The sequence below is a fragment of the Ochotona princeps genome, chromosome 14 (genome assembly GCF_030435755.1).
Source record: "Ochotona princeps isolate mOchPri1 chromosome 14, mOchPri1.hap1, whole genome shotgun sequence".
NCBI lineage: Eukaryota > Metazoa > Chordata > Mammalia > Lagomorpha > Ochotonidae > Ochotona > Ochotona princeps.
The window spans coordinates 6,722,604-6,746,686 of record NC_080845.1 but is presented as its reverse complement, the minus strand read 5'-3'; the positions used below and the strand labels follow the sequence as shown (position 1 = coordinate 6,746,686).

The window sequence follows — 24,083 nt, the reverse complement described above, 5'->3', positions numbered from 1 at the left end:
TGTAAGTCACCCATGGTGGCCATAAACAGCACACTGGGCTCTCTGCCTAATGAGCCTTTTCTAGAGACACCCAGCACGTAGGGCAGCGTTACCTACACCGAAGCTTTAAGGTTACTGAGTGGACAGACAGCTTGGCAAGTAAATGTTCACTACGGAACCCAATGTTTTGGACCACTTGAGAATCAGCGATTTTTGGTTTACTTCTTGAGAATTTGTATGTGACACTCATACCTGGCCGTAGCCTTTGGGGGCTCTAGTTCCTGGCCCCCAAGAATACACAATCCAATGCCAACTGTGTGTCTCATGTTCCTGCTGTGGCCTCTGCACGCAGGGGCAGCTGCAGGGAGCCTGCCCGCAGCTTCTGGCCACTCAACCCACACATACTTCACTCCTGAATCAATGACAGACAACAGGATATGGGTCAGGGACACCCCCACAGATTTGACAATCTAGTGGGGGAAACAGACACCAGTCACAAGAGGGTTTAATGGGGACCCGTGTGAGTGAGGGAGCAGTTTTGATGCTGGGGCACAGGAGGTTGGGGTGCATGCTCTGGGGTCCCGTCCTGCACCACTGGCATGGAGGGAGCGGCAGCAGGCAGAAGGACTGGCTGCGTGGCAGTCCTGGGCGCAGCACTGATGGAGCTCAGGCTGCCCAGCCACAGGCCTCCCACATGACTTGTTTCTTGTTTTTTAGCAAGTTATTTTTAATCGAATTTTATTTATTTAAAAGGCAGAGTTTGAAACAAGATAGCCAGACAGCAGAATCTTCTAGCCACTTGGTTCTCTCCAAATGGCTGCATCAACCAGGGCCCAGCCAGGCTGTAGTCCTACAGCTTCTTCTAGATCTCTCATATGGGTGCAGGGGCCCAAATTGTGGGCCATCTTCTGCTGCTTCTCTGAGTGCATTAGCAGGGATTTGGGTGAGAATGGAGCAGCCAGGTCTTGAACCAGCAGCCATATGGCATTCTGGAGTTGCAAGCAGAGGCTTAACCAGCTGCGCCATGTGCAGGGCACTATTTGTGTCTTAAGTCAGTGGCAGTATAGGGAGAGTGATGCTAAAAGTCCACAACTCAGAAATCAGAAGAAGAAATGACATTAATTGAGGTCTTAAAGCTGTTAACGTAGCAGTGGGGAATCAAGTCACTGCCTCCTGCGAAACGGGTGAACTTTCCTAAACCTTGAGGTTTGAATAGTGATATTAACAGGGCCAATTGGTCTGCTACAAAATTGCCTTCGCCTCAGAAAGGCCCTCCCATTTCTCAGCTGTTTCCAACCCTGCTCTTAACTTACAGAGATACAGTTTAACAAAGAAATGGTAATCACAGAGGCTAAGCAGAAAGCAGGTTCTACAGAAAGCAGGAACTCAATCACTTCCCCTGGGCAGGCTTTTGGCAGCCACACTCTGGTCTGCCCTGGGCAACAAGCCTTCCAACGTGTCCAGGAAGGTCAGAGCAATGAGTGCTCCCCAGCCCCCTGCGTGTGAGCATTTCTGCAACAGACAAGGCGGGCACAGAGCAAGGTGGCCAACGTACTGTTCTCGCGGACCAGGCAGAACTCCCAGGCGCCCTGGCTCTCCAAAGTGCTCTCCAGGTCCACGGCGACATTGGGCTCGCTCTGCTTCTCCAGGCGGTACTGAGGGCCTGGAAGATCAAAGGGGCAGGAGGGGAGCAAGTCTGTGACAGTGCACTTCACATTGGAAAACCACATCCTGGGGAACAGCTGCAGCCGGCCTCCCAGGGCCCAGCTAGCCAGGATGGAGGAGTCCAGCTCTCCCCCAACCACATTTTTCACACGTTTGGTTGGCCTGTTGGCAGGTGCACTTCCAGTTAGTCTTCCTCAAATCAGCTGAGAGGCAAATGACTGTGAAGTCTAACTTGGAGTCCCAGGCAGCTGTAGCACCCATCAGGCCTGAGCAGGTCACTATTTACCGTGGACCTGCTTCCTGATTCGCCATGTGGCAACAGGTACCTCGAAGACAGCACGTGGGACAGGAAGCACTGACCTCCTAAGGCCCCACCCTCACAGGAGGCCCCCTGCTAAGGTATTTCTTGCTGCCGCTATGTAATAGTTCAGCATCAATTATAATCAGGTAGAATTCGGTATTTAGAACTCAAATATGGTAATATTTAAAAAAAAAAACCTGAAACGTTTCAAGAAATGGGCAAATTAAAAACATCCATCTTAGGTTTCTGGGTCACAGGGATAGAAAGACAGGGGGTGCTGGTGGGAGTCTCGACTGAGACATTTACAACAACACATGAGACACCAATCCCGAGGTTCTGGAATCCAGGAGCCCAGCTCCTCGGCGGGCCCAGGCAGATCGCCATAAAACGTTGGGCATTTTATACATTTATTCATGTATTGCTTTTGTCTATCCAAATGACACTCTTGTTCTTTTCAGATTACACCTAACAGGTCCAATGATCAGACTCAAAAGACTGCCCCTGTGATTTGTTAACGGTTATTGAAAAGATTAGAGGCATCACAAACTGTCTTCTTATTTGGCATGTTTGGTCAGACAGAAGCAGGCGTGAAAGATCTGCGGGAGGCAGCAGAGGCCACACGCTGCCACGCGGAACTCAGATGGTTCGATGTGTTCTTCAGCTCTTGTCAACCTGATGACGATTTGCGTCCAATTCTGCTCTTTCTGCAGCCTGAGGCCTCGCTCCTCCCCTGACACACGCCTTCCCCATGTCCTGTGTTCAGAGGCTCTTCCGTCCCATGGTGTGCTTGGTCTCTAAGCGGGATTTCATTAGCACTTCTGCCAGTTCTGAGTTCTTAACATACAGCCAATCACTTTTCCATTACTTAACGTTCTTGAACCTTTACAAACAAGTGCACAAAACACACCCAACTACGTAAGCTAACATCTGCCCAGTCTAATATGCTATATTTAGACCAAGAAGGCACTGGTTCAACATTAAACGGAACAAAATACAAATTTCAAAAAAGATTAAAGTATGGAAATGCAGATAATTCTCCGCATGTCTGTTCCGTCACACGTCAGTGTCAGCACGTGCCAATCAGCAGGCGAGCCTGCAGCCACTCAGTGGGAACAGGCACAGCCACTGGAGGAGAAACCATGGGCCAACCACTCAGCTGTGCAGCAAGGGCAGTCACCCCTAAACCTGGAGACTGCCCAGGCGGTGGCCCGCTGAATCACTTCTGGTCACCTCCGCCTCAATACCTGCCAGCAGCACAGGGCCAAGGGTGCTGCCCTCCACTTCTCCGAGTGGAGGTGACGTCTGCGTGCCACACTGAGCCAGGACGCAGCTGGACTGCAGAGTTCCTGGGTTCCACACCCGTGTCCTCAACTAGCCATGGACAGAATCTACTACAAAGCAAACCTGACCAAGAGGAGACTGGGCTGTTTTGTTTGGGTATTACACAGTATAACAATACTTACATCTCACAAAGGACTTGAGCATTCATGAATTTTGCTGAATGTAGGGGTTTACTGAAGCCTAATTTTCATGGATACTGACAACTACAATTTTTTTTCTAACAGCCAAAATTTGGAAACCTAAATCTAAGACTGATTAAGCAGTGTAGCAAGACCATGAAACTAAAAGTGATGCTATAAAGATATGTCATAAACTCCTTCTAACATCCTACTTTATGAAAACAGCAAACTATAGCACAATTTGCATAGTACGTCTACAACTGTGAAAGACATTTTTAAAGGTCCAGCAAAACTGGAAGATGATTTCTAAAACGTGAACAGTGATTATACCAGCTAAAATGCAAGTGAGTGCTGTTATTTTTTTCAAATTTTCCATAATAAACAAATGCCAACATCATATACTCCAATATCTTAGGCGTGTCACCGTTCTGAGGATCCTATAGTTATCACACATGGTGGCATTTCCTACAGGTCTTCGACAAGCAATAATTTAATCAAAGCCAGATGTGATCTGCTTAGAAAGACAGATCTTTTCATCTTAAGTAACCCTCCACCCTGACACGTGTCCTTGCAGGACTGTCCAGGCTGATGGGCTTCACGTGCTGTCAGTCTGCCTGAGAGCCGCTCTGCAGGTCAGCCACCCCTTTCCTGACTGCTGGGGTCCAAGGCCTGGCTGCATCAGGGGACATTTCAGGCTGGTCTCCTCAGCAGGCTTTCTTCCTTTCAATCTCTGCACCTGACTGGAAACGTGGGTCAGGCAGACCAGGCGAGACAGGGAGCGCCAGGCAGGGACCTGAGCTTTGATGTCATCATGCTGACACTCGCTTTCTTGCTGCTCACACAGTTCTATTCAGTTTGCTGCCCGAGGATGTTTCCAGGACTTCCTCCTTAAAGTCGTCGATGACTTTCACTTCCCTCGTGCTCCTTCGGCACCAAGCATGCCATACACGGTCCGTGACCTCAGCGAGTCCCACAGCAACCCGAGGCTCACACAATCATCTCCATTTCACAGCATTAGACCTGATCACGCGGCCAGGACAGGGAGAAACGACACCCAAGGGTCTTCAGGCGCCAGAGTGCCTGCGCCTTGAACCTTTCTTCTCTTGCAAAGTATAAATTACTGGCCAATTTATAAAAAGCCCATAGCTTATCCCATAAGTATAGATTTTTGTAGATCTGTAGATTCATCTTGGTTCTGACTCACTTAACCTGGGATTTCTATCAATTCAAAATGAAAATGATCTGAAGTAATTTATTTTAGTCAAATTCACACACACCGAATATCCTTTGCTCTGGCTGCATTTTGTCCCATGGCACATGGTGCCCTCGTGAAGACACCATTTTCCTACCCGCAGCATTCGTTTCTACACCCAGCTTTGCCAGTGACTGAATTCCCAGGGCTGCCTTCTGCTCTGGGGACCCCCCTGCTCTTCCCTAAAGCTGAAGAACAACTTGGAAAACAACTTCTGAACCTAGGCAAGGACTGATGGGAGCTGTCTCTGGGTGGTAAACTAGGTGAGACTTGAGAGCTAAAGCTAAAACTACTTCTAAGAAATCCGCCCTTGTCTCCTTAATTCTTGCCCAAATACCAGGTAAGCAGATCTAAAACAGCATCAGGTGTACCGAGCAGCTCTTATGGCCTGGCCGTTAAGGGTATGGACTGGGCATGGCCGAGTCTAAGACTTGGCTAAGCAAGTCATTTGTCTGGCTTTGGGCCAACTTGTTTAATCTCCTTTAGCTTCTTCTGAAATGGGATACTAACAGCATCTCCTCCGGAGGCTTCCTGAGGGCCCAGTGAGCCGCAGGCTGGGGAAGGGAGCAACCTGCATCAGTAGTTTAGTGTCAGCTACAGTCATCTTCAAGGGACTGTCATGATACTAAGAGGTCACAACAAAACAGGGTGTGCTGGTACAGCACTAGGCCTTTGCTGCAGATACCTCCCCAGCCACCTAGGAGCGCTGTGACACACAGAGGCCGACCAACAAGCTCAGAGTTCTTTAGGAAGTGCTGCAGCTGGGGTTCAGGCCCAGGCGGCCCTGGCCTGCGCTCTCTATATTAAATCATGAATTACAACACCCACTCATACCAAGTTCTTAATAAATGACTGCTGATGTTACTCAAGATTATGATAGCCCGGACCTACTAGCTATCAAATTACACTCTCCATCAACTGCTTGCTTAGTTTTTAGGCAGCTGGCATGGGAGGAAAACTGAATAGAACATCCAAAGGCATTTCAAAAATACAAGCTGTGAGGTCAGTCTCTATGACATACGTTTGCTAAAGAAATGACTCAATGACACACAGAAGGTCCCCTTACATGGAACAGGATGCAGCTCTCACGACAGTGTCTACCTCTGGAGCGCGGCTGTAAAATGTTCCAGCTGTGAAGGAAGCCGGCTTTGTGCCTCACAGCTGAGGGGAACACACGTGTCAGGTCCCAAGCAGCGGGTGACGGTGACGGGGACGGCTAGAGAGGGCTGCTGGGTGCAGCCATGCTGAGTTCCCTGCACTGAGTCCTCTGGGAACAGAACACTGCCTGGGGCTCCTAGGGAAGGTTCCAGGCAGCCTTTCTATGGGGATATGCAAATCTGAGGCATCTCAGCCCATCAGAGAAAATGTCTGGAATCTGTTGGGGGTAGACCAGGTGCCACGGAGGTTTCTGCATTCCTTTTCACCCTTGACAGCAACACAAAAGGTGTTATCACAGGGTTCCATCAGGGCTGAGAGCCAGCGAGAGAGGAAACCCAAATCCCAGGCGAGCAGGCACGCTGCTATCTCCAGCACTCTGGACTCAGCACCCTGGCTTGCTGATGTATTTCTGCAATGTGGCATAAACCTGCTGAGTAGCTGCTCTCATGGTCTTCCTTCTCTCAGCCTATGATGTGGGCATGCATTTATTCCTGTGCTGGCCCCTCCTTGGGACTTATCTTGCTATTAAATCTTATTTTCCTTATCACTTCATGTTGTTTAATTTTTTGATTTTATCTTTGTACAATTAGAATACCATACGCAGGGACTGGCATGAAGGCTCAGCTGGCTAATCCTTCATGTGCTGGTTCATGTCCCAGCTACTTCACTATCCATTCAGTTCCTGCTCGTGGCCTGGGAAAGCAGCGGAGGACAGCCTTGGGACCTGCACCCAGGTAGGAGACCTGGCGGAGGCTCCTGGCTCTTGACAGGCTCAGCTCTGACCATGCAACCATTTGGGGAGTGACCAGTAGATGGAAGATCTTTCTCTATGTGAATCTGCCTTTTCAATAAACATAAATGAATCTTTAGAAAAGATTTTCAGAAGGTAAAAGGATACTATATGCAGCATAAACATTTTCTGGACCGAGGCAGGGTGTGGATGGAACAATCATGGCTGCTACTGAGCGCCACGCGAGAACAGCCCATGTGGAAAGCCAACAGGGGTGACTGCTCTCATGGCCAGGCTTTCTGGTCCGCTGCTTCACACTTACCACCTGATTTAACCCGAAAGAGCTTCTTGCAGCCCAGAAAAAGCGAGGTGTGAGAAAATCAAAGGAAAGTCTGGGGCCCGGCAGCGTGGCCTAGCGGCTAAAGCCCTCACCTTGAACGCACCGGAATCCCATATGGGCGCTGGTTCTAATCCCAGCAGCTCCACTTCCCACCCAGCTCCCTGCTTGTGGCCTGGGAAAGCAGTCGAGGATGGCCCAAGGCTTTGGGACCCTGCACCTGCGTGGGAGACCTGGAAGAGGTTCCTGGTTCCCGGCTTCGGATCGGCGTGCACTGGCCGTTGCGCTCACTTGGGGAGTGAATCATCGGACGGAAGATCTTCCTCTCTCTCCTCTCTGTATATCTGACTTTGTAATGAAAATAAATAAATCTTAAAAAAAAATGAAAGTCTGGGTTTGAACAGAAAACTCCTGACACCTCTATGCCAAGCCGGAATGACAGTGCCTCCTGTGCATTCTGGGAAGGTTGTGACTCTAGTCTGCATGTGTTCACCTGTGAAACGGGGTAACCAAACTGCCTCCAGAGGGCTTCTGTGAGGAGTAAGTGGGCAAGCCAGGGTGTCCCTCAGCCAAGGGCTCTGTCTCAGTCACTCAGAGAATTGCTGAAGTTCAGGTAGGCCCCTGCTTAGGGGCCACAACAGACTAGCAGCTCTGTCAGGAGCAGGTACATGTGGCAGGGATGCTGGCATGAAAAAACATGTCCCCGCCCCTCTTCACCCTTGTCCAAACTAGGGATGCGAGGGGGGAGAGGGTGTGTGTGTCTGCAGATGGCAGCTCTTGAGCCATAGGCAGCCTTGGAAGACAGAGATTTGTTGAGCAGCTGTGATTCCTATAGTCCCACCTCGCAGGCCCTATAGTCTAAAAATGAAGAGTTAATGTGAGACCCCCGCACAGCCCTCAGGACCAGCCTAGAGCCTGGGAACCTCAGCAGTGTGTTAGGCACAGTGGTGTGGGAGCAGCGACTCCTGCCTTCCAAGGGGCCACGGGAGGCAAGACACTCGAGCAGGTACCTAAAAGGAGAGCCCAAGGAATCCGGCTCTTACCAAGGCAGGGAACAAGTGCTAGGGGATCCCTGAGGAGGCAACAATGAATTCTCTCCTGTTTCTTCCCTGAGAAGGAAAACTTGGGTCAGGGTGAAGAAGTGGTGGGGTAGTTTGTTCCTGCAGAGGTCCTGAAGAGAGCATGTGGGCTATGGGCTATGGGCCATGCAGGTGGAACAGGCCAGTACTGAACAGAATTCAAGGACATGCTGGTGCTGAGAGGCATGGCCTGAATTGTTGAAGTTGTGGGTTTTACTCTTATTTACAAACAACAGATGTTAATAGGGCTGGGGAATGACCATCAGCTTTGTATCTTGCTAGGATTCTTCTGGTGGCTTTGCTGACAAAGGGCTAACCTCGGGTGACCCACTCAAGGCCCAGCGGGCCCATCTGCTGGGCTGCAGACTGAATTCTTCCCTGAGTGGGAGGTATCTGTGCTGTGCCGACCATGCTGCCTGTTTCAAGCCCAGTGCCGGCAGCAGCCGTTCTTAACAGCCTGCCTCTTGTGTCAGCTCTGTCCCTCCGCACTCCTGGAGGGATGACCACTGTTATCCTCTGTTCCATACTATATTCCTGTGGGAACCATTGAGGCTTGCACCTGCTGAGGCTCACACTGGAGCATTTGGAACTTAAATAATGAAAGAACAAGCTGACATGATGATAAGGTCACACTTGAACCTTTCCTGAGCCAATACACAATTTGCTCTCAGTGAAATAGGCGAATATAATCAAATTAAAATACAATTCCTATTACAAAAGCAAAAAAAAAAAAAAAAGACCAGGCTGCTCCAATAAACCAATTCTCCTTCCTGGTTAAACTGCAAACCTTCAGGAAAGGTTTTGAAAGCATGACCCATCAGTTCTAATTTTTAAAACTTATCCTTTCAGTCAAGACTAGAAAAAGGCCCATTCCAACTTTTATCTTTACTACAAAGTGCTGTTATCTTGGCCTGATGTCAGGAGCTCTATCTCTCTTTCTGCTGACAAGCAGAGACGAGGAAGATAAGATTGGAAACGAATCTCACTTCTCTGAGTAAATAAATAATCAATACTCATCTAAATGTAAATGAGAAGGTAGCCCCCGCTGATAACAGCACTCTTATCAGAGAGCCAATTTTCTTCAGACATTTGGCCTCAACCAAATCACCATCATTCAGCCACAGCTTAATGGCAAAAAATCGTAACTAAATTGAACCGATCACCAGAGATCAACTAAGTTCGGCCCTGGCCACTTCAGGTTCAAATGTTTGGGAATGCAATTTTGCCCCCATTAACTTTCAACAGCAATGAAGAGCAGACTGGTCAAGGGGCCAGTCAGTGCAATAAACAAACCCTGGCCAAGGGGTCAGTCAGAGAGTGGACAGGGGTTCACAGGAATGTGTGTCTGAGTGGTGCAGATGTTTAAACCACAACAACACTGCCATCAACGAAGTAAACCCAAATCTGGGAAGAGAAGGTTGGGGCTGGACCTGAGAAAACATTTAATTTTCTTAATAATGATTAAAGTTTATGAAAACGAATGCAAGTAAAGAAAAAAAAGAGATATTAGAAAGCCATGTGGCTAAAAATAACCTGAGGTTCAAATGATCAATTTCCTCTAACTAATTTGTCTCAGACATACATCTGACCCAGCAGTGCGGCACTGACCTGATTTTACTTAGAGAAGACGCCGTCTACAAGACAAATCACTTTGAAACCACTGCAGTGGGGTTTCCATTTCTTTGCTGCAAGACTCAATTCACTGCTGATGAGAGTATTGGGGAAATTATGACCATTATTGATAGGACAGCGAAACCACTTTTACACAGTAGTCTTCAGTCGACAGAAAGCTTGTGCTAGACCATTAATGGAGGTGTCAGCTAGAATCAGAAATTAAAGACAGAGGCTGGGAACAGCCTAATTTTTAGGGCATGTTAAGGACACAGGACACAAAGAAGCAGTAAGCGGAGGAGCAGGCTGCTCTGCCTCTGGACTAGGGCAAGGAAACACGGCTCCCCTGCCCGGCCCTTGCAGTTCCAACAGTGTGGACTCTTCAACATGGCTGTCACACCTGACCAGCCACAGGACACATCTGGTACAAGACACAAAAACTACTCAAAAGTTTCTGTTTCTACTCTGGCTGTCAGTGATCCTAGAAAGTGGATGTGTGGTGTCAGTATGGCTGTGGAATCAGCAGGACTGGGATTAAAAGCCTGGTTCTTGGAGCAGGTCCTCTGCAGGACAGTTAATATCAACGATTAGCATGCTGACATGCTGCGTGAGAGTTCCTGCTCTGAGTCCCAGCCCTGCTTAAACTCAGCTCACCCTGAGAGGCAGTGGATGCTGGCTCGAGTGCTCAAGTCTGTGCCATGCATAACGGACACCTGGCTGGAGTTCCAGACGAATGGCTGGTCTAACATGGGTTATTGTGGGCACCAGGGGAGTGAACCAGGAAATGAAGATCTTTGTTTTTGCCTGCCTCTTAAATAAAATGGGGATGAGGGAGTTGAGCTCTTTTGCAAACTGGGAATACCAGGAAAGTAAATGGATCTAAATCCTTATGAAGTAATCACAGATTCTAGGTAACACAATGGATCACATGGAATAAGCACTCAGTGAATGCTGGTTATTATATTGCCATACAAATTTGATGAAATCTTCAACTTGCCCTACCTGAAGTTAAATATTGCTTTGTTCCTAGACTACAACAGCACCAGTAACTGATGTGTGGGTTCTCCTAGACCTTTTTATGATACAGTTCCACAGGCCCTGGGATCTCCCTTATCCTCTCCCCAAGTCCCCTCCCCCTGCCCTCCCCAGGTTGTCCTAGATCTTAACACACTTTATGTGCACCACCTTTTCTCACAAAACTCCATGAGGTGCGCTCCATAACCCCCACTTTACACAGGAGGAAAAGCAGCTGGGGTTCAGCCCCGAGCCTCCTGGGAGGCCCGGATATGAACACAGGTGTGTCTGATCCCTCGGCCCGCAAAATCTGTGGAGCAGTGCGGCTGTTGGGCAGGAGACATGGCGGCAGGCAAGAGCGAGCCGGGGCAGGTGGGTTTGAGGGGGCTGAGCAGAGAGCCCACCAGCCCTGAGGGCAGACACTTTCTCTGTTCCGGCTTTGCGTCAGGGGAAGCGGGTAATGGGAAGGTGCCTCTTTTTCTACACTAAATGATTTACAGAGTTACTGCCTCAATCCACAGTTCTGAAAGTGTGATTTCTTTAGGGTTTAACTATACCTATTTCTAGTCTTGTTACAACTTTTTTATTGCAATAGAAAACATTTACTGGAAATATGTTACTGCTATTACCAGGTCATAAAATAAAAAGAAAAATAGTTTATGTATTGCCATCATTTCCAACCATCAATCAGAAAGTGGCAAGAGGAGGAAAGGAAAGGGCGTGTGGCTGAGCTTTCCTCCTCTGTGTAGGAGAACGTGCAGGAGTGTCATAATTCTTGACAGCAAATTTCGTCTCCAACACCCGGCCTCAGGTTTGGGCTCTTGGGAGGCGCAGGGAGGGCACACTGGTGGCACACACACTCCCCCTGCTCAGGAAGGGCCCTGCCGGAACTAAGAGCTCTCTCATCCCACCTTCTTAGGGACTTCACCTCTGTCACGGCCTTGAGCACGCTGCGTCAGACGCATGTGGCTTGTCTGTGTTCCCACGGCACCCCACTGTCAGGGTGATCTTTGAAGATACAGGGCAGGGGACTTCGGTAAGACCTCAGTTCTGAGGTCACGGCGACAGGCCCCTCACACGGGCTACGTCGTCTTTGTTCAACAGAATGGCTGCAGCAAAGCGGCGCTTAGAATCCAGCAACCTGACAGTCCACGCCTCTGAGCTGATCCTGAGGAATTTTAGCGCGGACACTCGGTGATGTATGTTGAAAGGTGCTCACTGCCGCCTGGTTGAATATCAAAAGCTGCATACAACTTAAGGTTCACCAGCAGAAAGCCATTAACTAGATTACAGTATTCTCTGCACACGGGGACGTTTTACGGCTGCTGTGAAACCTCGCTCACATGCGTGCGTGTGCACGTGTCTGTGGAACACACGCAGTCTGGACGGGCACAAGCTAATCTTTTCTCAAGTATTTCTGTTACAATCACCACGAAAGGATGGAGTGGCAGCAAAGAGGTTGACTTATTTTTTCTTCTTAAACGATTTATTTATTTATTTTTATTGGAAAGTCAGATATAGAGAGGAAGAGAAACAGAGAGCAGGATCTTCCCTCCAATGATTCACTCCCCAAGCAGCCACAATGGCTGGAGCTGCGCCAATTTGAAGCCAGGAGCCCAGAGCCTCTTCTGGGTCTCCCATGTGGGTATAGGGTCCCAAGGCTTTGGGCCGTCGTTGACTGCTTTCCCAGGCCACAAGCAGGGAGCTGGATGGGAAGCGGGGCAGCTGTGATTAGAACCGTCACCAACATGGGATCCCGGCGCCTGCAAGGCGAGGACTTTAGCCGCTAGGCTACTGCCCCAAGCTCAGAAGTTGGCTTTTGCTTTTTCCTTTATGGAATTCTCTAACGGCTGGGGTTCTGACAGTAAATATACACTAATACTACTTTTGTTATTTAAAAATCCCATTTTAAAAGTGAAGCAGACGGGGCCTTACACCCATTTAGGAGACCTAGAAGAAGCTCCTGGCTTTGGATCAGCTCAGCTCTGGTGGTCATTTAGGGAGTGAATCAGTGGATGGAAAAACCTTTCCTTGTATCTGTAAATCTGCCTTTCCAATAAAAACAAACAGATCTTTAAGACCACCACCACAGGAATGAGAGGGCAATTCCGGCAGCCCAGACAAGGTGCCGTCGCCTCCAGTACCTCCTGTCACCATACGTAGCTCCTTACAGATCCTGGGGGCTCAGTGGCTGCCTGATCCATGCCTAAGCAGGGGGGACCAGGAGTCAGAGGGAGACCGAGCCTGCTCCAGGGCTGCTCAAAGTCCAGAGGCAAGCCATGGGGTGGAGCACAGAGGCACCCAGAGCTGCTCAAGGTAAGGCGGACTGCAACAGCAGCGCCCAGGCTGCTGCGCAAAAGGTTGCTCATGAAACAAAGTCAAGACTGTGGGTGCATGGGTCCCTCCCTGCCTAGTCCCCACTGTCACTGAGAGGCCTACCAGCCTCCCTCCAGGGCAGTTTGGAAGCCTCCATCACGCCTCCATCCTGGCTCAAGGTTGTGTGAGCAGGCTAGCCCTGTGGCCTGGGCTAAGGGCAGGTCTGGATTGGATCCCTGCCCTCAGCTTCATACTGTGTGCTGTGTCTAGGGAGTGCCCTGGGACCTCTGCCAGTCCCAGCAGCACAGTTCAGACACTGCAGGGAGTGTTTCCAGCTCCAATCCTCATGAGCTGTGTGACCCTGGGCACATTACTTCACCTTTCTGTGCCTTATTTTCCCATCTGCAAGAGGGATAACAGCACCGGTCTCCTGGGGTTGTTTTATTGATGCCGTGAGCTCATACAGGTGAACTGTACATAGAGGGATGCCTGGCCCACAGTTTGCACTAACTATGCAGCTCTGGCTGCCTGATCCACATATCTGGGTTGCTGCTTCTGCTTTTCACGCTGCCCCCAGAGGGAGGGGCCTCCAGCTCTCCACTGGTGGCCGGCACTCCATGAGGCAGGCATGTGATAACCCAGAAATACTCTCCAAACCACCATTTCAGCTCTCTGTGCTTCTGCTCAGATTAGCTTTTGCATCTGGAACCACCTGCCCTTGACTTCTCCAGCCCAGAGGAGACATGAATGCCCAGGTGCCTTCTCAACTCACACCAGAAATATCTCTGGCACCCCGGCAGTCTCAGGCCAGTCGCAGCACTGGGTTCATTCAGTCGCCTGCTGGCTGCCACCCTCCTACCTCTGCTTCCCAAGCAGCCTTCATCCACCTCCTAGCAATGCTCCTGCTAGGTTTCCAGGGATGGCTGGGGCAAGCGTGGATCCAGCTGGCTTGTTTGGACAACTGCCAAGGAGCCAACGGCACCACAGTCAGCGGGCACTCCTCCTTTTGGAGCAGCTTGGTTCCCTGGTCCAGGACCAGCTTCTCGGACACTGCAAGCCTACCCAACATGTCTCCTACGAGAGTCATCTGAGGCATGCATACAGTGGAAGCCACACAACATCAGGGAGAAAGGAAAGGACAGACAATGAAACCTTCAGCACTATAAAGCTGGGAGCATTGGACAGGAGCCTCCTGCACCCATGTGTCAGCAGAGAGCAGGCAGACGGGGGCAGGCGTTGCCCCTCAAGGAGGGGAGCTAAGGTCCCACGCTGTCCCTGCCTAGCCCAGCCAGTGCATGGGCCATTCTATTCAGAGAAAGCAGGCGTGCTGTTACTTGTGAAGTAGTCTGTTCCCTCATTCCAACCCAGCTTTCATTTGTGAGAGGCAATAGAAACCTTTCACACTGTCCTGAAGCATCCAGTTTTTCAATCCAATCTGTTTCTCTTAACTTGACTCACTGTGACATTACCAAATTTTACATACAGTTATCTGTTGCTCTGTAAAGGAATACAGATGGTTTTTGTGGAAATAAACAGTCATTTATTTTAAACAATTGTAAAATAGTTTATGGAAACCAGTGGGGTAATGCATTCAAATAAATGCCAAAACTGGCTGATGGGGAGCCAGGGTGTTAAATCACACTGCTGAGGAATTCAGCTGTGGGGAACAGACAGTAAATCCGGAGTGACAGGATTTCCCGTGATGGCAAAGGTTTCTGACATCCAGTCCAGTACTCAAAACCACAGCAGTTCAAACCCATTTTCCTTAACAGAGCCTTGACAGCCAGTGAAATTTAGTCACAAACACCCACAGACAAAAACAAAAGAACCAAACAAAAGGAGACTCCACTTGTCTGCAGCCTTCCCTGAGCTAGGAAAACGTGGACTCCAACACAAGCCCATGGCGAGCAAGCCTGGGGGCCAACTGTTTTCAATCAGCAGACTTTGTTACGACCCAATGGAATCTCCAGGCTTCATTCAGATCAGCTTCTAGCAGGGGCTGGCCTCGGCAAACCACTTGCTCTCTGAACTGGAGTCCGCTCTCTGAGATGAGGATAAGTCACACATCCCTGATCCACTGGCAAGGGGATCCAGGGGGACCAGGAGAGTGCGCACGCACAGGGTGATGGCGTGGAGCTTCTGGGTGGGGACCAGCCAGCTCTGGGTCACTTCAGGGGCTGCCACCAGCTCCCAGAGAAGTACCTCTGGGAAGTACAATGGGTTGCCCAGGCCCACCTCTGCAAGAACAGAGAGAACACCAAACTTTGTTGGAATGGAATTCTGTGAGATAACCAAACTTATCGACCTTCCCTTCTCAAACTAGCTTTTTCCTTGTAACTGAGTTTCTAACAAAGACGCCACCATTCTCCCAGTGAATTGACTCAAACGTAGTTAGCAGGCATTTACCTGACTTCCACCACGTGCTGCTCCCCGCACAATACACGGCACATGCGAAGGTGAGTGACTCGGGGGATTCTGCCTTCTAAGTACACAGTGCAGCCAACAAGACACTTGAGGGTTTGAAGTATTTCACAGCCAGCTTTCCTTTTTGCTGGCATGGAACCGGTGCCCACATTTTGCAGACTCTACTCATTACTTAGTCATCACCCCATCCACAAAGGCCTCCTGTCATTATTCTTTGTTGTATTGTCAGCGGTACACTCTAGAACCAGCTCTGAAGGTTATCATATCCACACTTAGAATCCTTTCACAACCTGCCCAGGGGCCATCCAGCTCAGATATGAACGCTTCGTCCTCCTCCATCCTAACTTGGTGTCCTTCCTTGTCCTCTAGGATGCAGCCAAACTGGCATTCCCACCATTTAGCAAACAAACTTCACGGTTTCTCATCAGCTAAATCACTCCCTAATGGCTGGGGCTGGACCAGACTAAAGCCAGGAGGTAAGAGGCAGGGGCCTTCCCAGGAACGCTAGCAGGATGCTGGATCAGAAGTGGAGCAGCAGGAATTAAAACCAGTGCTCACAGGGGTGGGCTACATGGGATGCAGGTGTCAGAGGTGATAATTTAATCCACGGCACCATAACACAGCCCCTCCATGTCATTTCTGTGCCTTCCTATGCACCCAGACACCTTGCTCCTCAGTTTGTCAAAGTCACATCCTCCCATTACGGGTTTTTCCCCAAGTCTTATCTCTTCCCCAACTGTTTGCACCTGCTTTTCTCCTGGCCCTCATGACATCAGACCTACCACAGCCTCACTCTAGCTTCCTTCCTTTGCCCCACAAGACAGGAGGTTGCACCATTAACACTCCTCCCACCAGCAGGTTCTGCATCACGGCAAGCTGCCTTTTTTTGGTCATGGCCTTCATGTCTCATCCATGTAAATGTCCAGCCTCATGCAGAACTGAGTCCTCAAGGCTTAGGCCCCTACTAGGTTCTTCATGCACTTCTCAGGATATCCTGCTCTGCCCCCATGCTGTCACCTGCCTGGACTTCCTTGTGTATAATTATATACTTCACTTATGTGAACTGAACACGTGGGCTTGGGGAAAATCCAGAGGGGAAAGTAGTGGTGGGGAGACGTGTGCAAACAATGGAAACCATGTGGAGAACGCACAGGCTGTGACTCTGCGTGGCTGATGGGCCCAGGCAGCGTATGAGGCAGGCATCTTATTCAACTTTGCAGCCACGTCATAGCACAGGCAGCTGACTCCACTCATTGGGTGGTTGGTGTTGTCTCAGCTGTCTAGCTCTCTACAGTTTCACAGTCCCTTCTACAGCAGCTTTCTGGGCCCAATTTCATTTCAGTATGTAAAGATAGGTATTTTTACCTCTTGTCTGTTTTAATGCAAGAAGAGAGCATTAATTTTAATTGTAGATTTAATGAGAAAAATTACAGTAAGTTAGCTTCTGACATTTTTTTGAGACAATCACAAAATTTTTGGGGGGTAAAGTTTGAAATCACAGAACCATTCAAGGATAGTGAAGGCAGAGGACACCTCTCCCACCTGCCTGGCTGCTGGTGAGCCTGGGAAGGGCGGTGGCTACATGAAAGAGATAATTCCGACCATGGCATTTTTGCTCACCTGTTGCCCTTAGGCTTTTATAACGGACAAGATGTGACTCTCTGGCTGGCTGCCCCAGTCCTTGCTGCCAGGACCTGAGGCTCTACCCCGTCCTGGCATCTCCACCTGCTCTGCTCTTTGTTGATGGGACCAGATCCCTTGAGGACTGGTTCTATCTGCTAAGAGGCTTCTCTCAGCCTGCTCCATCTTCCTTTTATAAAGCCAGTACCAAGGAGGGCTGTGCCTTGGTTGGTACTTCTCTCATGGCCAGTGCCCTGCCCAGCTCTGTCACAGCCACTTGGGCCCTTGTCTCAGTACTTTTCAGATTGCTAACACTTTTGGGCTCCACCAACTGTGGATTTGGGGAAATTACTGAAATGTTCTATTGTTTCCTTATCACTAAATTAGGGTGATGACAGTTCCCAACCCTTTTAGTACCTGTATAGATTAAATGAGGTAATAAAATATCTAGGGCAGCTAGTCTGGCACATAAGCACTCAATAAATGGCAACTATTTCTTACTATTGTGATACTGTTCTGATACAACCCTCAAGCTACCAAACAGACAAGAAGCTGAATTAATATCTTGTTTTATTTCAAGCCAATGTGAGTTGTAACCTAAGATGCTAAAATATGTGTTTCCTCATACTACAAGCCAAAGAGGAGCAACTGGGAGAAACGCAGAAGAGGAGCTGGGCTGGCAGTGGCTGCCTCTCTGGGCGTTTCCTTTCTTGTTACATCTATTATCTAGGAGCAGGGCTGCCCTGCTGGTTTTCCATTTGCCTTGCTAATAACACTAAATCCAGCAGCTTCCACTGCAGTTCCTGTCTCCTTCAGCTGACTCCCAGGCCAATCAGCATTTCTTCTCTGCTAATGTCAGATGTTCCCTGGGAAGTCCTGCTGAAAAGAAAATTTATGACTGGAATTTCTCCTGCTTTTAACCCTTCAACACATCTAGCCCTAGATGTGGGATGCTCTGGGGCTCCTACACATGCACTCCAATGTTCTCATCCATGCTCTGGGGCTCTGACAAGGGCCTCGGATCCCTGGAAGAGCTCATCGAGCAGCTGGGCACACAGATGTGCACATCCTGGGCTCAACTGACGTGGACTCAACTGAGCCAGGTTCCTGAGCATTACTAGGTCTCTTGTTGGACTACAACTGGAAACAATCATGTTCCTAAAAATGTGTCCTACCACTCAGACAGGTTGAGAAAACAAAGGCCCAAATAAAGTAACAGGACAAAGTAATGGAGCCTGGCAGGTTCTTCTTAAACCCAGGTCCTGACCTGCACAGAGCACCCTGATACTCTACTGGTTCTGTGGGGACTTTTTTCCTGAAGAGCAGATGAAAGCCCCAGGCTCTGAGGAGCAGAGGGACAGGCCAGGCCACACAGCAGCCAGACATGAGGGCCCACTTGAAGCCACCAGGGACTCCCCAGCAGCCACCCCCTCACTGATCCAGGGATCTCCAGGGCTTTTCAGCCAGGGGAGGGAAGGAATGAGGGCAGCGTGCTCAGGTTGGCTGGCTGAGATGGCGGTGGCAGCCGCTGGCACGCTGGGGCAGCCTTATGTTCTTGGCAGGGACACATCTCCTACACAAGGTTTTCATTTCAAGTAAGGCTGGGCCTGTGGGAGTGTCTCCTTGGAGCCCAGCAAGCCTGCATGTCTACAGCCCCTTCCCCACCTCTCCATAGATGCTACAGGATCCATGTAACCAGATTAGGAAATCCAGTAAACTAATTTTTGTCCCAATTTAAAACGAGAAAAGAGTGTCAAAACGTACATGCGACAGCTGTTTGGGATGCTAATGTTATGGAAAAGCAGCTGTTTTCATTTACATTAGAGATATTAGTCACTCTTGGAGTGGGACAGAGCATTCTGCTAATGACTTGTGCTTTAACCTCCAGAAAATACAGGTCACAGAGACAAAATGTTGGTAAAACCACATTACGATGGTTATATTCACTTCATTTTGGTCTTTAAAAAAGTTTGGCAATGTTCATGATGGGAACCAACAATTTATTGGGGATGTTCTCACAGTAACCTGCCACTTACACCATGACGGGGGACAGTGACTTTTAGGAGGAAGGAAGTTTCCAAATATGGCAAGTTCAGGCAAGTAATAGAAAGAAACTCTTTTTCAGTTCTCTTTGTTTTTTTTTTCAACCAATTAAAAAATTTTTACTTTCATCAAAGTAAACAATTTTAGAAATATTACTGTAAGTTCTATGACCAAAGCGACCATTTCCTGCTCAGTAGTCAACAGTCTGCTTCCTTGGCTATTTCTTCTGATACCTTCGTATTTTTTTAGACTTTGAATTATCTTTTGAGATTTCATTTTTTTGGAAAGGAAGCGAGAGGTAGGTGTTCCATCGACTGGCTCACTTCTTAAACACCTGAGCTAGCCATGGCCTGGCCAGACGGAAGCCAGGACTCTGCAGCTTCAGCTGGGTCTCCTCCAGACACTTGATGCCATTGCCTGCTGCCTCCCAGGGCACACATCAGCAGGAAGCTGGATCAAGAGGAGGGCCAGGACTCGAACTCATGCACTTGAATCTGCAGCGCAGCAACTTGACAACTGGGTTGCATGCCCCCTCCCACTTTCTTTTTGGTTAGCATTTCCACTCAGCTATTGAAAACAAAATCATGACAAATATCAGATAGTTCCTATTAGCTTCTCCCAGAGATGAGGATTTACTGCGTGCCTTCTCCCGTGCTTATACACTCCCCCTTGGAAAGAGTTTACTCGCTTTTTTCTCTAACACAGCATGTGTAATAGCTTCCTCCTGCTGGGTACCATCAATGCTTAACATGTCTGTCTGGCTCTCGAAGGACTCGTGAGAGATCCATGCTATTATGGAAACCTGGGCAGCAACAGGGAATGCTAGTCTCAACCAATGTGCACTGCTTCTCATTTTTAAGACAATTACGTTTTCACTGGATGACTGAATTCTCTGAGGCAGTCTGATCTCTGATAATCAAAGTTGCTAAATCTATTCCTAAACCCGAAGAGGGGCCTTGGGCCTGGCCTGGCAGGCGGTTGGACAGCTCAGGACAGTGAGATGGCTTTCACCACTCCTTGGTTTATGCCACCAACTTTGGGCCAGTTACAATGCTGGAAAACCAAAAGGAACCCGGGTCTCTCCCAATCTGCTGTCCTCTTCCTCACACCCTCTCCCCCACCGTGCCTCAGAGAGAGGGAGGGGACTCTCACCAACATGGGGACACATGAGGAAAGCAGCTCTGCCGCAGGGCCAGGGCACAGACACCGGCTCCCTGCGCTGGCTGCTCCCAGCCTGGGACACAGCGTGCTCCTTTCACGGCCTCTGCAGATGCAGAAGGAGGCACTGACTGTTCTGTTCACATCTTGCTGCAGGGAGGGGAGCTGGGAGCCCACACAGGGCAAGGCAGGAGCATGAGACTCCCTTCAGGAGCGAATTTACAACTCCAGGGCTCAGGAAAGCGGGACAGCCTCATGGCACAGCCAGTAAAGCTGCTGCCTGTGACACCGCTTACGGGCACCAGTTCAAGTCCCACTTGCTCCACTTCCGATCCAGCTTCCTGCCAACAGCAGAAGAGGGTCCACGTACTTGCATGGAAGACACACAAGTTCCTGCTTCTGGCTTTGACCTGGCCCGCCTCTCTACTGCAGCCATCGTGAAATGAACCAGTGGCTGCAAGATCTCTCTCTTTTCTCGTCTCCTCTCTCTGTAACTCTTTCAAATAAATAAATAAACAAACACATATATTTTTAAATGGAAGGGATCATACAATCTGGAAGCAAGGGTTCTTATCAAACGTGTCTTGAAGCCTGTTTCTTTTAAATGGTCACCTCCCCATCAAAACCCGAGCTGAGAACTGCCAAGTGTCACAGAGGTCACTGCCTGAATCTTAAGTAGAGATTCTGCTCATCTTTACTGAGTAAATTTAGTTTGGGACAGTGGGACTTGAGGAGAGGTGTGTGACCGTCCAAGTATTTTTTTGATTTAAATCATACCTTAACTTAACCAATACTATTATACTGTTCTGCTGATAAGTACAGAAAAGAGGGTGGGGAAGCTGAAGTTTTGCTATAATTATATAATGACAGTTTCACAGACGGAGCACTTGGACTTTCATCACATTTCACCAACTCTCTGAAAAATTGTTTCGATGACTTGGTGGAACCCCCACTCCTCGCTGCTGGCCACACTGTGATGAGTAGCTAGGTAACTAAGCAGGTAGATGTTGATACACTCTCTCCCCAGACCTGCTTCACAGCACTAATCCAATGCCATTTTCCTGACCTCAAGTCATCTTTGTCTTGACATTACTGTCATCATAAGACAGCAAAATAACCACTACTGACTAGCTATTTTCCTTCTTTTTCTTAATATACTTAAAGCTATTACAGACACTTGGTGAGCAGAAACTACTGGCTATTTGTAATTTATTTTTTTTTTAAAGATTTATTTTTATTACAAAGTCAGATATACAGAGAGGAGGAGAGACAGAGAGGAAGATCTTCCATCCGATGATTCACTCCCTAAGTGAGCTGCAACGGGCCGGTGCTGTGCTGATCCGAAGCCGGGAACCAGGAACCTCTTCCAGGTCTCCCACGCGGGTGCAGGGTCCCAATGCATTGGGCCGTCCTCGACTGCTTTCCCAGGCCACAAGCAGGGAGCTGGATGGGAAGTGGAGCTGCCGGGACCAGAACCAGCGCCCACATGGGATCCCGGGGCTTTCAAGGCGAGGACTTTAGCCGCTAGGCCACGCTGCTGGGCCCTCTAATTTATTTTAAAAGGAAAAACTCCTTACACAAAGTTTTATTCCGTTGTTAAAAACCAACTTTGGAATTGCTAATGGGGTGGGGGGCAGGTCAGGCCTCTGTACTGGCACAAGAGCAAATCTTCATAGCTAGGGAAGGTCTCCTGCGTGGAGCACACTCCTAAAGCCACAGCTTTTCACTGTGAATGGCTAAAATGGAGTTTTCCTTGCAGCTTCTAACAGGCTAAGCACAAACTGCTCTCCTGACACCAGAGGCCAGAGAGATTGAAGGGGCAGACACACATTCCAGGTCCCTCTTCTGCAATTGTCTCTCTTTTTTAAAGATTTATTTTATTTTTAATTGCAAAGTCAGATATACAGAGAGGAGAAACAGAGAGGAAGATCTTCTGTCCGATGATTCACTCCCCAAGTGACCACAACGGCTGGTGCTGTGCTGATCCGAAGCCAGGAGACAGGAACTTCTTCCAGGCCTGCGATGTGGGTGCAGGGTCCCAAGGCTTTGGGCCATTCTCCACTGCTTTCCCAGGCCACAAGCAGGGAGCTGGATGGGAAGCGGGGCTGCCGGAGCTAGAACTGTCACCCATAAGGGATCCCGGCGTGTTCAAGGTGAGGACTTCAGCCGCTAGGCACGGCCGAGCCCTCTTCTGCATTTCTATGATCATCCTCCCTAGTGATGTTCAACTTATGTCCTTTCAAATCTTCCCTGAGCAGAAGTACCAGGTTCTGTGAGCTACTGAACTATTATTACAAAGACTCAAAAATCGCCTGTGGTTTATGTTGACTACAGGAAGTTCTAGTTTGTTCACTCTGTCTCTTGCATCTTTAGCACATCTACCATTGCTGTGTAAGCAATAATGAACAAAGCCTGCGGTCGTTTGCTCCCCCCTGTCAGTGTGTTAGTGCCAGGAGGCTGTCTGATAGCGAGAACCGTTATGATGAACTTCCTGGATTCAGTTCCATCCTTGGCTAAAGAGTGCTTCCAATAGACTAAATTCAAACCCATGCAAGGGCCCATTCTATTATAGGCATAAAGTTTCCACAGACTTACAAAGGAGCAGTAGCACAAGCCATGTCATAAGGGCAAAAAAGTAACTCACTCAAATCTTGGAAAAAAAAGTCAGGCTGCATGGTGGGCATGGGGTGGGCGTCAAGCAGCACTCAGGATGGACTCAGTGTCTTACATGGTAGTCCAAACCACCCTGTCAAGCAAATAAAGGGTGCTTCAAAAAATCTGCTGAGAAATGGAATTGAAAGCTATGTTTATTTACATGCAAGTAATTTTTGAAATCGACTTTTTTTCATAATATGCATTTCCTTGCATATTTAAAAAAGCCCCTTGTGCGATGGATTTTAAAATTCTGCACCCAAAAGAAAATTAGCTTTCAGGTCCATTTTTCATGAGCTTTTTGAAATATCCTTGTATTATTAGCCCTGCTTACAGAAAAGATAACTGAGGCTAAGAGGGTGGATAACTTGATTAACTTCCAGTCTGGAAAAGGTGCAGCAGGACCCTGGGCTGGCCTGGATCTTCACGCCGCCATCCCAGCTGCCACAGGTGCATGTGCCCTTCTCCCAAGAGAATCACCTGTCCCACTGAGCTTACCCGGGGCAGGCAGAAATGCCGCACAGTGACCAGCCTCTGGACGTCCAGCTAGCCCCTGGACATCTGTGTGTGAGTCCCAGCTCTGTACTTACTGCTGGTGTGATCTTGCAAGTTCTACAGCCCCAGTTTTAGTTTGCTCATTTATAAGACAAATATAAAAACCCATTCACATAGTTGCATTAAACATTAAATGCAATGGGAGAAAAACAGGGTTTGGCGATTGCCTGACCAATTTTGAGTATCAGCAAGTGATAATAATTATTATGTTATAGCTGTATACACAATCTGAAAATCCCACCTCAGTATGGAAAAGCTACTTAACACATGAATTAGTGAAAACTAAAACATCCTACAAGAAGACCAGCGTTTTCTATATCATAAGGGTATACTACAGTGGTAAGCTCAGGAGTGTCTGTTACTATCAACAAAGACTAAATTACATACGATAAATTTCTGGGAGTTCTTGATACTTTATTACAAGTGTTTTTAATGACAGAGAAGTTGAAAAAAATCTACATGGAAAATCCATGTACACACAACTGAGCTTTCACAATTAGCAGTTAAAAGAAGTCTCATATTTATCCATCAATCTATTTCATTTTGCAAAAGAAACGCACTTCTGGGCAAGAACACACATTGGGTACATTTACACTTAACACATGTTGTGTGTATCATTCACAGAATTCAATACTGATGATTCTTCTTTATGTAGAGGTAAAATGTATATCCTCTGACACGCACAGATCTTACGCACACCATCTGATGCTTCTGCCAGGTGCAGCCAGC

At 48.5% G+C, this 24,083-nt stretch overlaps 1 protein-coding gene across 6 annotated transcripts in view; it reads right to left on the bottom strand.

Annotated features, from left to right (window-relative positions):
* Window positions 1-24,083, bottom strand: part of MAPKAP1 (MAPK associated protein 1) — a 220,409-nt gene that overhangs the window by 54,151 nt on the left and 142,175 nt on the right. For 4 of the 6 annotated variants that reach the window (XM_058672117.1, XM_004593568.4, XM_058672121.1 and 1 more), the window contains one exon: window positions 1,535-1,642. The exons of the other annotated variants lie outside the window; for them this stretch is intronic. In XM_058672117.1, the coding sequence (XP_058528100.1) occupies window positions 1,535-1,642 (108 nt within the window). The remainder of the gene's footprint in view (window positions 1-1,534; window positions 1,643-24,083) is intronic. 6 annotated transcript variants of the gene reach the window in all.